Source organism: Sporothrix brasiliensis (genome assembly GCF_000820605.1).
Source record: "Sporothrix brasiliensis 5110 chromosome Unknown Cont17, whole genome shotgun sequence".
Lineage (NCBI taxonomy): Eukaryota > Fungi > Ascomycota > Sordariomycetes > Ophiostomatales > Ophiostomataceae > Sporothrix > Sporothrix brasiliensis.
The window spans coordinates 2,526,916-2,540,484 of NW_024467136.1; the positions used below are offsets into that span (position 1 = coordinate 2,526,916).

Consider the following 13,569-nt stretch of genomic DNA (forward strand, 5'->3'; position numbering starts at 1 on the left):
AAGTAGGAACCCCCCCCCAAAAAGCTGAAATAATCCAAATGAGAGTGAGGGGCCGTTGATGTTATGCTGTAGTCCCCGTGTCCTGCGGCTTCTGACTGGTCCCAGCTCACATCCAAGCACGCACCCTACCTGCCTCAGACCGGGTCGAAGCTTGTGGTCTTTCGAAATGGGACTCCTGCGCAGAGGGACGACACAGGTTTGGTGGCGTGTGAATAGGCATGGGCGTGAGCAGGAGCAGTTTGGCCGATACAGAGCCTCTGCTTCTAATCGTTTGTCTTCGTGTCTCGTGCGTGCTACAGAGCACGCCCCCGTGTCCTCCATTCTGCCTGCGCTGCCCCCCCGTCCGCGGCCCCGCCCTTGACGTATTTGGCCAGGGTATCGCATCGTACATCGTACATCGTACACCTGTCGTACGGAGTGCATGCCAGCCCTGGTGAAAAACGTGTCGATGGGATTAGGAAGCAATGGCGAATTTACGCGAGACCAAATATGCATTCACAGGGCAATGCCCATCAACTTCATTTCGCAGTTCCGACGGTCGGGTTTATGTGGTATGCCAGATTCATGGACGAAGCAAATAAAGAGGGATAGAATCCCGAAAAGCGTACGGCGTCCCAGATTGGTATGTTTTGTGCGAATGGTCGTGTGAGAAGCCATTGCACTCAAGTCGTTTTCAACCTGGCTTCTGCATGGTGCAACTGAAGTGTGTGAGAAGCTGTTTGGCAATGGTTAATATATTAGAGAGAATAACACAAGGACTTTGGTCAACCGCAGCACATATGATGGAGGGGAGGGTAGAATCTGCGGCACGAATTAAGAGAGCCTTTGCAGCCCGCCGTGGGAAAATCAAATGGGAAACATCAAAAATAAAGAGAGAAGGGAATACAGCACCAAAGGCTGGTAGCGGCTAGCAGGGTGGGACTGAAGGGCCAGACTCCGCATTCACACCATTGATGGAACCTAACAAGTGAGTGGGAATGAGCTAGTCTTTGGACGGCTCTCTGCGCATTGGGCGAGCACATGGGCAATTCCGACGATGGGATTTGTGCAGACGATTTGAGTGTCGAACAAGGATGGGGGTTCGTGACAGGGATTTTGGCTTGGGTGGGGAGCTTGGACGGGTGGGTGGAACCCATTACGTGGGGCTGGCTAGACTGAGCGGAAGCTGGTTTGAATTTTGCGTGTTAGTCGCAAAGTGTGGTCAATGTGAAGAGAAGAAGAAGGGTGTGGGCAGCAAAAGCGACGGCACAGTTAAGCAAGACAAAAGTAACGGCAACCACCCGGGGTTGCGGGAGTGACAGGAAATAGTCGACTACGCCGGTTAGGGCGCACGTTGTGAGTGTGGGCTTGGAAAGGTGTGGGCTTTTTGCGGTTTGTGTACTTAGGCCTGGGCATGGCGAATCAGTTGAGCACATGGCCAGACGCACGCGTCTAGTCGTACGGGCAAGTTGCTGGGCGAGGTCGAGACAAGACAGAAGAGCATTTCCGAGGCCAGCGAGGCGAAAGGCACGAGGCATGGTGGGTTGGGCATAGGAAGCCGAGACGTAGTTGAGGACGGGCCAAGAGAGACAAGGCGGGAATTCCGTCTGTGAGCGCGTGCTAAACGAGATGACGTTTGCATGTAAGTGTATGTGTGGGTGGATGAGGTGGATGAGGTGGATGAGGTGGATGAGGTGGATGAGGTGGATGAGGTGGATGAGGTGGACGAGGATGGAAAGGAGATGGGAGAGCGACGAGTTGGAGGGGAGGATGAAGGTCCAAAAACAAAAGAAAGAAAACAATAAGGACGAAGAAATAGGGGAAGGGGCGGCTTGATGACGAAAAGAGGTACAGGTAGGACACGCAAATATGTTGGAAAGAGCAAGCTACATGACTAAGATAAACAAAAAGAGGCAGGAACGACGAAGAGTCAGACAGGGAAGGCGCAGACCACCAGCTCAGCGAACTATAAAAGGGAGCACAAGACAGGGACTGAAAGCGACTGTATCCCAGTGCCACGGAATTGTCACACGGGTTGTACATGTACAGAGACGCGAGTATTTAAACTTTTTAAGACACGGCTGCGGGAGACGGCGCTCGGTACACCAGTAATGAAAGGATATGATATCTCGAAGGATACTTGCGAGGACAGCCTTGTCTGGGGTCCAACGGTTAACCGGTCGCGGGGTACAGCATCGACGTGTGTAAGAGTTGACAGGCGCCTGTCTGTGGTTCAGAGAGTCCAGACTAGCCTTTCCAGAGAAGGCTGGGCCCTGCAGAAACCTGAAGCTTGGATCAGGACCAGAAAGGGTCTCGGTGAGCGGATGGGGAACAGTGGTAGGTTCGAAGTACGCGGTAGGAGGGCCAGACGTTGCGACCGTGGCCGGTTGCCGCTGGCGGAGCTTTGCTGTCACAATTGCACCTTCCTCTTACCCCGGCAAGACCAAATGCACGCAAGCAGGGAAAGAAGGGATAAGTACAACTTGCGGGGTGATTGTTTCGAGCATAAAGTGCAATGTGACGGAAGGAGCAACCAAAGGTTCACAATAAGGGGCCAATCCCGTGATGCTAGAAGACGTAGAATACGCAACCACGACAGCCTACGAGTGAGCTTCAATCAGCGGTAAGTACACCGTAAGCGAGAGAGATTGTCCTCAGAAGTGGTCAATGCTACAAGTCCGAGCATAATCAGCATGTCGCAACGCCGTGGAATCCCAGGGACCCGTCTGCGCCCCTCGGGCCCTAGGCTATTGGGTTGGCATAGGCTTCCCTAGCGCTGCGCCAACGGCGCCCACGATCGAACCTGCCCCGGTCGGTTTTCTGCACCTGCCTCGCCTCGAATGCTCCTCTCTGTTCTCTCCTTCGCTCTGCCTTCCCGTCCTCATCCGTTTTGCGACGCCCGCCTCTTGCTTCCTCCTGCTTTGCCTCGTCTCCTCTTTCTCCTCTCTCCTGGTCTCTAATTCTCGTCACCGTCGAAGTCTTGGCCTTGGCCGACACCATTCCACTTTGTGCATCGCTCGTGCCTGTCTCTCCTTCTTCCTCGCCGTAGCCAGCCACACCTCAACCAGCTGCTCTTTCCTCGGCCGCTGTGCCCTCTTTAAGGACTCGATCGTCCAATTTCCATGTCTCTCCATCTGTCTTCCTTTCTTCCTTCATTTTGCCTCTACGCCAGTCTGCATCCCAATTTCTAACCATCACGATAACTTTAATTGACCCGCCCGTCCATCCGCCTGCTGTCCCGTCCACACGTACCTCAAAATCAGCTCTCTCCACATTGTTTTTCTCGTCCCTGCTTCCCTGCTGCAACGTTCGCTCCCGCGATGGACTGATCGTCCCTCTCGCCACTCCCCATTCTGCCCACCGCCTTCAGTTCTCACTGTCGATCTTCAGCCCAGGTCAGTGGAACCCTCTTTATTTGCGCTGTGCTGTGCCTGGAGGATCGTTTTCTGCGAATAGCAATGCGACTTTTGCCTCCACCTCCTGGCGTCACTCCTTTTTCGCAATAATCTTCTTGCAACCACTATTTTTATTCCCTTCTGTTCGTTGCTCTCTATTTCATACCCTCTTCCAATCTTTTCTCGTCGCAAGGCTGCGTTGGGGCCGCACCACCCATCGTTAACGCCGCCTCCTTCCGACTCTTCGCTTGCTTGCTCGTGACACGGCGACGAGCTTCGTCTCCCTCTCGACCCTTCTGACACTCTCTTGTCTTGCTTGAATATTCTCTTCCACCTCCCCCTCGTCGCTTCCGATACATCCCATTATGCCCTCACCTTGGACTGTGTCACTGTTTTAACATGGCCGCAGCCATGTATCCAGAACCAGAACGGAGGAGAAACCGGGGGTTCCTGGGCTCTGATAGCTCGGCGTTGTCTCCTCAAGATCTTCAGGTATGTGGTATCTGCTCGGTTCTTTACTGTATTTCTCGTGGTCAGGGTGTATTGCCTTCTGTGCTGTTGAAGCTCTCCGTGCCACCGGTCTCGTGACGTTCCCTGGCCCTATAAGCATCTTGCTATACTCGACGCCATCCCGAGCCGCTTCTGAGCTTCCCTGGTTTCTTATTTATCCCGTGCTGGTTTAGAGATCATAGATTAACCGCATGCCTCTTCTCTGTCGCCTCCGCTCTGCAGGACCGCAGTCAGCTTCGATATGAGTTGGATCTGAACTCGTGGAACCTCCGTATCTGGGGTGTCGCTGCCTCAGGCTTCCTCACCGACTCGTATGTCTCCATCCTACTACCAATCCCTTGTTCGCCGTACAGCAAGCTTTGTTTGTCGTCGCTTTTTGGCTCTTTCTTACCTGGGTTGTCTTGCTACCTCTAGATACAATCTCTTTTCTACAAACGTCATCCTCGCGTCCATCTCCTTCGTGTACTTCCCCGACTCGAACTACAACTATGTCGGCACTCTCATCAACGTCTTCACTCTCCTCGGCTCTGTTGTCGGCCAGCTTAGCTTTGGCTTTCTCGCAGACTACTACGGCCGAACTCGCCTCTATGGCATCGAGCTCATTCTCGTAATTGTCTCCACCATCGGCGTCGCGACCAGCAATTATGGATACCATGATCTTTCTTTTCTTGGCCTATTTGTTTGGGTAAGAGAAGACCCAATACAATCGTTTTTGTCGGGATATGTTACCGTCCTTTGTTTATTTCCCCTTGTTTGCCACCCACGAATTATATTGGCTGTTGGCTTGAACCCCCGGACTAACAAATACTAGTGGCGCTTTGTTATGGGCATTGGTTTGTTCACCCGATCACCATCGTTTCCGCCCCCCTCGTTGATACTAACCATCTATATTTGTAGGGATCGGAGCCGAGTATCCATTGAGTGCCGTAATAACGTCCGAATGGGCTAGTACCTCGTCTCGAGCAACGATGATCTCATCTGTCTTCCTGATGCAACCCGTTGGACAAGCACTGGCACAACTTGTTGGCGTTTGGGTCGTTCTCGGCCGTGAGAACATGTACCATTTACAGGAGATGCAGTGCGGCATCAACGACAAGTATGCCGAGGAATGTCGACGAGCTGTGGATGGTATATGGCGTATTGTCATTGGCTCCGGCGCCGTGCCTGCTCTGCTGGCTATCATATTCCGCTTTTTCCTGTACGACTGCGGTCTGTACACCTTGGAAGTGAAGAACAAGCCTGGCACCGCTTTCCGTGATACACAGCGCATATATGGTGCCCCTTTAAGCATTGCGGGCGGCGGAGGCGGCGGAGGGGGTGATAGTATCAACGGCGGCGCCGTGTCGCTTTACTCTCCAGGAGGTGCCCACTCTGACGAGCCGATGCCGGTACAGTTCTCGATCCAAGACCTGAAAAATTACTTCATCCGGGATCAAAACTGGTATTACCTCCTTGGGACTGCCTCGACATGGTTTTTTCTCGATGTGAGCTTTTATGGCTTCTCACTCGATAACCGCGGTGTCTTGGCCGATCTCTGGGTAACCGGGAATCCTCCAGAGCTCAACTCGTCCCTCAAGTGTTGGAACTCGAGCCTTGATGGGGGCAATTCTACGTTGCCGACATGGAGTGCCCAAGGTCATATGCCCATTTGGCAAACCGACCCAACCCGACCATGCGACACAATATACGACATCCTGCTCCAGCAAGCGAAACAATACCTCTTGACGGTTTCATTAGCGTCAATAGCAGGAAGCGCTTGCTTCATTTTTGCAGCAAACCGGATACGGCGCCGTCAGTGGCTGACGACGTCCTTCATCTGCCTCTTCTTCCTTTTTATGATTACCGGAGGCGTATACTACGGCATCGCGCACACAAAATACGCTCCGGCTACAGTCACCATGGTTGCCATTTGCCATTTTGTCTTCAATTTTGGTATGGATGTTTCCAGACTCTTGTCAAAATTTGATTCCTAAGCCGGACTAACAAACAACCCAGGCGCAAATACCCTTACATTTATTATCCCAGCAGAGGTTTTCCCAACATGCTACCGCTGCACATGCCATGGCATCTCAGCCGCGGCAGGGAAATTGGGATCCATTGTCGCCGTACTCATTGTATACGGCGTCAGTTCGGGCTACCACTCGACAACGAGGCAGGGTCTTCTTTTTCTCCTCTTCGGCACGTTCATGGCCTTTGGAGCCCTCTACAGCTGGGCATACTTGCCCGACGTCCAGCGTATTGTTGGCAACCGACGCTCAGGACGTGGCGGTGTGCCCGGCAGGTCCGGGCCCATTGGCATTGGGGGTATTGACCTCGGCCCACCCAGAGACATTGGCGCCAATAGAAACGGCCGCAATGTGCATGGCTATGGTCGGCGCTACGGCGGGGCCAGAGACGGCACTACCCTGCAAACGAAGAACCTCGAGGATCTTGGTGAGGGTCGTGCCAAAGCAAGACATGAAGGCGAAGTAATCACCATTCGAGATAAATGGAACGAGCTCAAGAGACGGCGTGGGAGGAGGCGTCTAGGATCGTCTTCTGCTGCCGCGTGAGTAGAGTCTCGGCATTTCGTACAACCCATATTCATCGTTAAATTTCCCATATAATATCATTATTTAATAATTTTGTTCAATAATACCCCTTTACCAGGCCGGTATTGCACAACGTCTTGCAGAATTATTGCATTCGCGGTAAGGAGACAGGCGTGGTACGAATTGGCATTTATTTGATGTACAAGGGAAACCCAACAGGTCAACTCCATAATGCACTTCCATACTTGCTTTCCCTTGGGTCTGTTTTGTAGCCAGACACAAGGACATGCTGCTTAAGGCAAAAAGGACCGGGGGGAGTCTATGCAAATAAGAAATACGAACGCAAGACAAGGCTCAACAAACAAAAGAAAGGGTATCCTGAAACCTTGTTGTAAGTCTCAGGGGGACCGTTGGTCGCTTCAATGCCCACTGACCGTACTTGAGTCAATGCTATTTCCATCATCGCTAGTAGACACAGCATCCGATTCGGACTGGCTCGTATTGCTGTTGCGCCCTGGAACAGCAAGACGACTACTGGCTCCAGTCGCCGCGAGAGAAGACGACGGCCCGCCTGCATGACCAGACGCGACACTGCCTTCGCCGTCGTCGGCACCTGCGGTGTTGGCCAACGCCACAGCCTCCTTCAGCGTCTGCCCACTATCATCCATGGCCGCTAAGAAACGTGCGAGTTCTTTGCACAGCTCCCAGTCGCCCTCCTGCATGGCCTGTCTCAGAAGCCGAACACCTTGCTCACTAGCTGTGGCGAGTGCATCAAATGTGTGCAAGATCAGCAGGTAGCCCCCGGCCGTCTTGAGACTGCCACGCAGCAACGACTCTTCAAACAGCTCTTGTGGCGGCGGAAGGTAGGCAAAAAGCGTGCGCCAGGATCGCACTTCAGTCTTGCGGGTGCATTGCACGACAATATCGTGATACGCACGGAAGCTCGACAAAAGCGAAAGCACACGCGGCAAGACGGCTGCCTCAGGCTTTGGTGCCGAATCAACTTCTTCGTCAAGAACCTGATGCAGGAGGACCTCCAATGCGTGTGCGAAATATGCAAGGTGCTGATACTGCTGTGCGAGCCGTAGGGCAGGAAGAGCTTTATTTTCGCCCAAGTAGGCACGGAGAACGTCAGGCAGGAAGAGATGCGTCTACGACGCATGTTAGTAAAAACGAACTAAGCAGCGAGTGGGTAAAGAGCAGTACGAACCCGTATGTTGTACCGAAAAAAGGAAAAGTTGACGTCCCGCCGCTGCACTAGGTCGGGTTCAACGCCCAAAACAAGGGCTTTGGAGAGAAGGATGGAGAGGGGGTAGAAGTCCAGATCGATGGTGATGGGTGGCTGCACGGTGCCGTTTGCCACCGCATCGAGGGCAGCGTGGGTGTCAGTCCACAGTTTAAGCTCGCCGGCGTCAAAGAGCCAAAGAGAGTTCTGCAGCGTCTCGTCAGAGTCGATAGATCCGGGCGCGACAGGTGTCTCGGTAGCGGCAGCGGGCAAGAAAGAAAAAGGCTGGTCCTTCATGCAAACGTAAAACTCCACCGTCTGAGCAATAATGCGCATGTCGTATTTGATTCCGCCGTGCTCATTTCTAGACGGTTGGAAGAGGACGAGCTTGCCGTCAACCAGGAACAACACGGATGCCATAGATACATCCAACGAGGGGTCGCCATCGTATAACTGGCCTTCTGGGAGGACCCAGCTCAAGCCACGAACACGCGCAGGACTGCGTACAATCCCATGAAATCCAATGTGGCCCATGCGCATAAGCCGCAAAGATCCATTAGCTGCAGGGACAAATATGTAGTGATAAAGGATGTTCTCGTAGGTATACACCAGCAAGGAATCTTCTCCGGTTGTGGTGATAAGGACGATGGGAGACTTCATGGGTTCCCTAAAGACGATGTTATTGTTGTCAAGGATCGCCTCGCGTTCGTAGAGCCGCAACTCGAATGATCGGTTTGCCTCTACGGCAGCGATAAGCGTATTGCGGTACCAACACATACCGCCACGAACTTGAAACTCATCTTCCGCAGCTTTATTGGCGAACGTTCGCCAGCGACCGCTGTTGATACTGTAGTGTGCGAGACCCCTGCGCCCGGAAACGGCCACGTAGCGGCCGTCTGAGCTGATAACCGCACAGCGGATGGGCCATTGGTTTAAGAGATAGTTGGCAGGGATGCGAGCTGTATGCCAAAGCGAAGGTTCGGCCGAGATGCTTGTCATATCCGGTAGGTCGTAGCCCCGGTACACCATAATGTTCTGGTTGGTGTGCAATACGGTGCGAAACAAATTCGAGTGACTATAGCAACCGGCAGAGGCACTCCTTGCCATTTCCAAAAACCAGATGGCTGAGCTTTCTTTAGCGACAAGCAAGACGTCGCCCGACTGGCCAACCCACGATACATCCCGTATACCGGTCAACCACTCCTCGTTATTTTTGTCTGCCATGGCGCGTTCGCTGTTAAAGGAGTGGCCCAGAAGCTTGCCGTAAACACTCCATGTCACCCAGCCATTTTCGTAACCTGCAAACAGGCAGTACCCATCGGGCGAGTATGCCATTTTTGTCAGGCGGCCAGTGGTCAAAACCGATACGGGCGGCACGTGGGTATGGCTTAGTGGAATACTTCCCACGTAGTCTTTGACAGAATATACGCGCACAATTCCATCCACGCACCCCACGGCAATAAGAGAAAAACGGGCGTTGATGATAGCCCGTATGGCATGCTCGTCATCGGAATTGGGGTGGTGGAGGTTATATCCCCGGAAGAGCTTTTTGTGAGACGAGGTGGAGTGTGTGGACGAAGAAGAAGACGAAGAAGCGGAAGTGGTTATTGGGGCATCCGTAGTAGTAGATGTAGTACTGGAGGCAGTTGTTGTCGTGGTAGTTATGGTGGCAGGTGTGTCCAGCGTGTCGGACGCCGAGGGGGGTGGAACTATTGTTGACGGCGCATCGGTGGTATTTGCAGGTGTCGCAGACCGCGACGAGGAGTCTGTGTTGCGCTGCACAGCATAAACCTTGCCGTCATTGGTCACCCACGTAGAGAGACTCATTGGCTTGTCGAAGATCATCTCACGGACGGTCGCTTTCTTATCCAACCAGCCCATGCGGCTCAGCAGCTCCGTGCTGGTCTGGCTTCCGTTGTTGTCCGGCGCCCAGCGAATGCACTGTACGGCAGCAGGCTTCGTTGTAGCCACAACAAGCTCGTCATCCAAGGCTAGAGCACTCTCAATGCCTGCATCAACCTTGATCACCATTCGAAATCGGATGCTGACATCGCGTATGCCGGGTCCCTCGCCAGGGCCCCATAGAATTTGCTCGGGATGATCGTGGCCAGGGTCGCCAACGTGGTTCTGGCGACGGCGTTGGATGTTGGTGGGGTTGGTGAACTGCGGCCGGTAGACTTCTGTCTCACGGGAGGTGGCCATGGAGTAGGTGATAAGGAAGCCTCGACTTGTGTACACAACTAGAATGGCACAGTCGGGGCGGACGAAGAGGTCAACATTCTCGCCGTAGGATGCCAGAGATCCTTCCGAGCGCACAATGACAGCCAGAATGACAGTCGGTTTTGTCTGCCAGATCGTCATTGACGTGGCTGTGATTGTGGCGAAGAATTGGCTCGTACGAGACATTCGCAAGGCAAGGATGGGCTCGGATGACGGCACGACAAGCGGCGACACACGGCGCGGGTAGAGGCCGTCGCCGAAGCCATCATTCCCGTAGTAGCCGTGCTCGACAGACTTGATCGCGGGTGTCATGGGTGTTAAGGGTGTGGTCGGTACCCGAGGAGAAGCGGCGGGAACCGGTATGCCGAGGGAGTCGTGATTCGAATGCTGGCTGGTATTGGACGCGGTACGGGACAACTGCGGTTGGTTGGCCGAGAGAGTCGATGGACGCCTGCTCTGCTGGTCCTGCGACAGCAGTGGCGACGCAGACGGGCCCGAAGCGGGTGGAGGGGGCAGGCCATCATGAGAGATCGTCACGGCGGGCACAGCGGCCTCGGTGCTGGTGCTCGTGCTGAAGACACGCGGGGTGGCAGCCGGCCAGTACATGGCCTGCGCATTGACCGGGTCCAGAGTCCGGAGAGCTCTCGTGCGCCGGGATTATAGGTAAGATGGGCAGTGCGCGAGTCTGGAAATGCTGGTGAGGGACTGGACGTAGTGTCGTTTCTGAAGTATCGTGTGTTTAGTGTGAGGTTGTGGTAATGATGGTCGGGTGATGATGAATTGGCAGTTTCTGGTGAAGCTGTGGCCCCTTACGGTGACTTTGAGGGTCGCAGCTTCCGTATCTTCACGTGTTGTTGATGACACAGGGGCTAAAGAACGGGGTTGAGCCTGCTAGTGGCTCAACATAGCGGCAGGTGCGACGCGGCTGGGTTTCTGCGGGGGGAAGAGCTCGCCGACAAAGGCTAAGCCATTGGCTCGGGTTTTTGAGACTGCAATTCGTCACTTTGCGCTTTGCACATCTTCTGCCGTCGAGCAACAGCATCTGGGGACCCCATTGCAGGCTTGGCAACAAAACCGCTACGAAACCTCTCTCAATCAGTCCATTACTCTGTCCAGTACAGAAACTTCGATTTGCGTCTGGAACACAGCTCTCAGATAGCTATACCCGGAGGCTTACGCTCAATCTTTGCCTCGAGACTGCAAAGACCGAGACCGACCACACCCAGCACAGCCTTACCCTTCCTTCCTCTGCCGACGGCACAGCCGACTCAGGGCTTGCACGATGCCTTCGTTTGTGATCAAGCCTCGCGAGAGGCTAGCAAAGGAGAAGTTTCCGAATTACTTCTCGGGCTTCAAGGTCCAGGCATACCAGGATCCGGCAGCGTCAAGAGGCATGCAGTTCCACAACCCAGCAGCAGACAAAGACAAGGGCAAGGACCAGGATACGGATGAGGCAACTATCAATGGGTGAGACGATGTCTGGTCCACGAAAGGAAGCCGTTCAGCATGAGTTATGCGGCTAACGCAAGGAACGGAACAGCGTGCGCACAATAGCTTGGAACCCGCTGAGCTCACTGGTTGCAACTGGTTCGAGCGACAGGACTGTTCGCGTCTGTAAGACTTCTTTCCATTGCACCGGCCACCGTCCGACTTTGACAAACACTAACAAATGCTTTAGGGAACCCGGACAAGCCTGTCGTTCGGCAATCTACAGAACTCAAGGGCCACACAGCAGCCATCGAGAAAGTCGCATTCAACCCCATTAAGGACGCTGAGCTATGTAGCTTAAGCGCGGATGGTGCCGTCAAGTTTTGGGATGTGCGGACAAAAACATGCACAAATGAGGTCCGGGTACCTGGCGAAGCAAGTACTCTTGTTTGGGCACCCGATGGTGACTACCTGATCGTGGGAGGGAAAGAGAAAGGCAGCAGTGACAGCCACAAGCTTTTCATCCTCGAACGGACACTAACTGCACCGACGGCGGTCAACACGATGCCAGCACGGACAAACGACATGGCTTTTTGCTGGAGCGGGAAACGCGTGTTTGTCGCGACGGGCGACGGTCGCACACGCATCCTCTCCTTTCCAGAGCTGGAGCCCGTCCTCAAGGTCAACCACACGGTCGGCGAAGGCGAGTCGGACGAGTTTTCGCTCAAGGGCCATTCGGCGGAGTGTCTGTCGGTGGCTCTCAGCCCTACAGGACGGACATTGGCGACAGGTGGCACTGACGCGATAATAGCACTCTGGGACACAACGAAGTGGACGTGCCAGCGAACAATCACAACTATGGCTGGACCAGTAAGGAGTTTAAGTGAGTTGTTGCCTTGAGCTGTTCTTGATACAGGGAGCCTTCTTGGCGTTATGCCATTGCGTTATGCTACATCGCGTCTCTCAATACGAAAGCGAGCCACCGGCTAACTCTTCTCCTCCAAACAGGTTTCAGCTGGGACGGAAACTACGTGATTGGTGGGAGCACAGAAGGTGAGTTGTCTCGTAGTACAGCGCCTGATACAAATTCCAATAGTCTCATGTGCAAAGTTTATTTGCTGACAGCAGGACGCGAAATACAGGTGCGGGACTGGAGGTCACGCAAACAGAAAGTGGTGAGCACGTCTACACGTTCAAAACTGCACAACCGGTGCCTGTTGTGGCATGGGCGCCGACGCGGTTTTTCTTGGCATACGCGGAGCTGGGCAGCTTGCGCATCGTCGGCGTCGACACGGAGAGAAAGTACTAGCTGGCCGCCATGGAGAATTGGGCAATGCGACAATAATGAACGCGGCGGAAGCGGAGGGCGAAACCAAGAAAAATGATCCGTGGTCTGCTCCTGTGCCAGCAGCGCCACAACCAATGCACCTCTGCAAACAACTTCCTTGATCGTGGTCTTTCGTGTAAAACAAGAGACGGCGGCGTGAGGCGCCGTGTGCACGTATTAAGCACACTACGATACATGCAAGGCTTGCTCTCTGTGCTCAAAACAGAGATCAGTGATAAGCCTGGAGCAGTCAGGTCGAATATGGCTTTTAACGCGCCGCACGTGCAATATCCTCTTATTGAGACTGTTCAAGAATAACTACGAGCAGAGGTGACGACAGATGAACAAGCCAACAATGTCGTCACTGAATGAGCGCCGATGAAAGCAACTCGGAGCAGTCAAATAGCCCGAATAAAGACCAGATGACCTCGGGAAGCGTTTCCAGGGATGCCAACAACTGCAAAGGCACCATAAAGCTATGATGGACCCATATGCAAGGAGGCTATGTATCATCCCAGCCCGGGCGTTAGACGAGTCGAGCCGAATGCCATCCGCGCTTCTGGGATTTGGTGGGGACATCAAGCAAACCGAACACGAGAACGATGGGGCACGATACCGGCCGGACACAGCAGCTGCTCGTTGGGACGAATAGAACCACACAACCATACGAATTACCACAAATGACATTTACTTTTGTTTCCAGTACATCTGCGCCAAAGCTGAATATTACGAAACGCTGCAGAACGACGGCTGCTCCGAGGCCGGTGACTCTTACAGCAACCCCCGATCCTTCTCAGTTGGGATAAGGTCAGGTTTCGACAAACGACCAAATCTGTGCATCGCAATTGGTCTGGATGTGCGCAAAGAGCATTGACAATCATTCGAGGTGCACCGCCCATGCCCAAAGGCTTCTCGCCACTGAGACATTTCACAACTCAGCATTGTCCAACAGCG

At 53.7% G+C, this 13,569-nt stretch overlaps 3 protein-coding genes across 3 annotated transcripts; 2 read left to right on the top strand and 1 right to left on the bottom strand.

Moving 5' to 3' along the window:
• Positions 1-4,852: 4,852 nt before the first annotated feature.
• SPBR_02717 (uncharacterized protein) lies at positions 4,853-6,436 on the top strand (the record flags this gene model as incomplete). Its single annotated transcript, XM_040761020.1, has 2 exons — positions 4,853-5,816; positions 5,967-6,436. The coding sequence occupies 2 exons, from the start codon at positions 4,853-4,855 to the stop codon at positions 6,434-6,436; spliced, it is 1,434 nt and encodes a 477-aa protein (XP_040620741.1).
• Positions 6,437-6,834: 398 nt separating this feature from the next.
• On the bottom strand, positions 6,835-10,466 carry SPBR_02221 (uncharacterized protein; the record flags this gene model as incomplete). The annotated part of the gene is made up of 2 exons (XM_040760524.1): positions 6,835-7,434; positions 7,626-10,466. 2 exons carry the CDS (start codon positions 10,464-10,466, stop codon positions 6,835-6,837), a joined length of 3,441 nt encoding a protein of 1,146 aa, XP_040620742.1.
• A 676-nt stretch (positions 10,467-11,142) lies between these two features.
• Positions 11,143-12,597, top strand: SPBR_02780 (THO complex subunit 3; the record flags this gene model as incomplete). The annotated part of the gene is made up of 5 exons (XM_040761083.1): positions 11,143-11,327; positions 11,401-11,474; positions 11,539-12,171; positions 12,297-12,341; positions 12,431-12,597. 5 exons carry the CDS (start codon positions 11,143-11,145, stop codon positions 12,595-12,597), a joined length of 1,104 nt encoding a protein of 367 aa, XP_040620743.1.
• Positions 12,598-13,569: the final 972 nt, after the last annotated feature.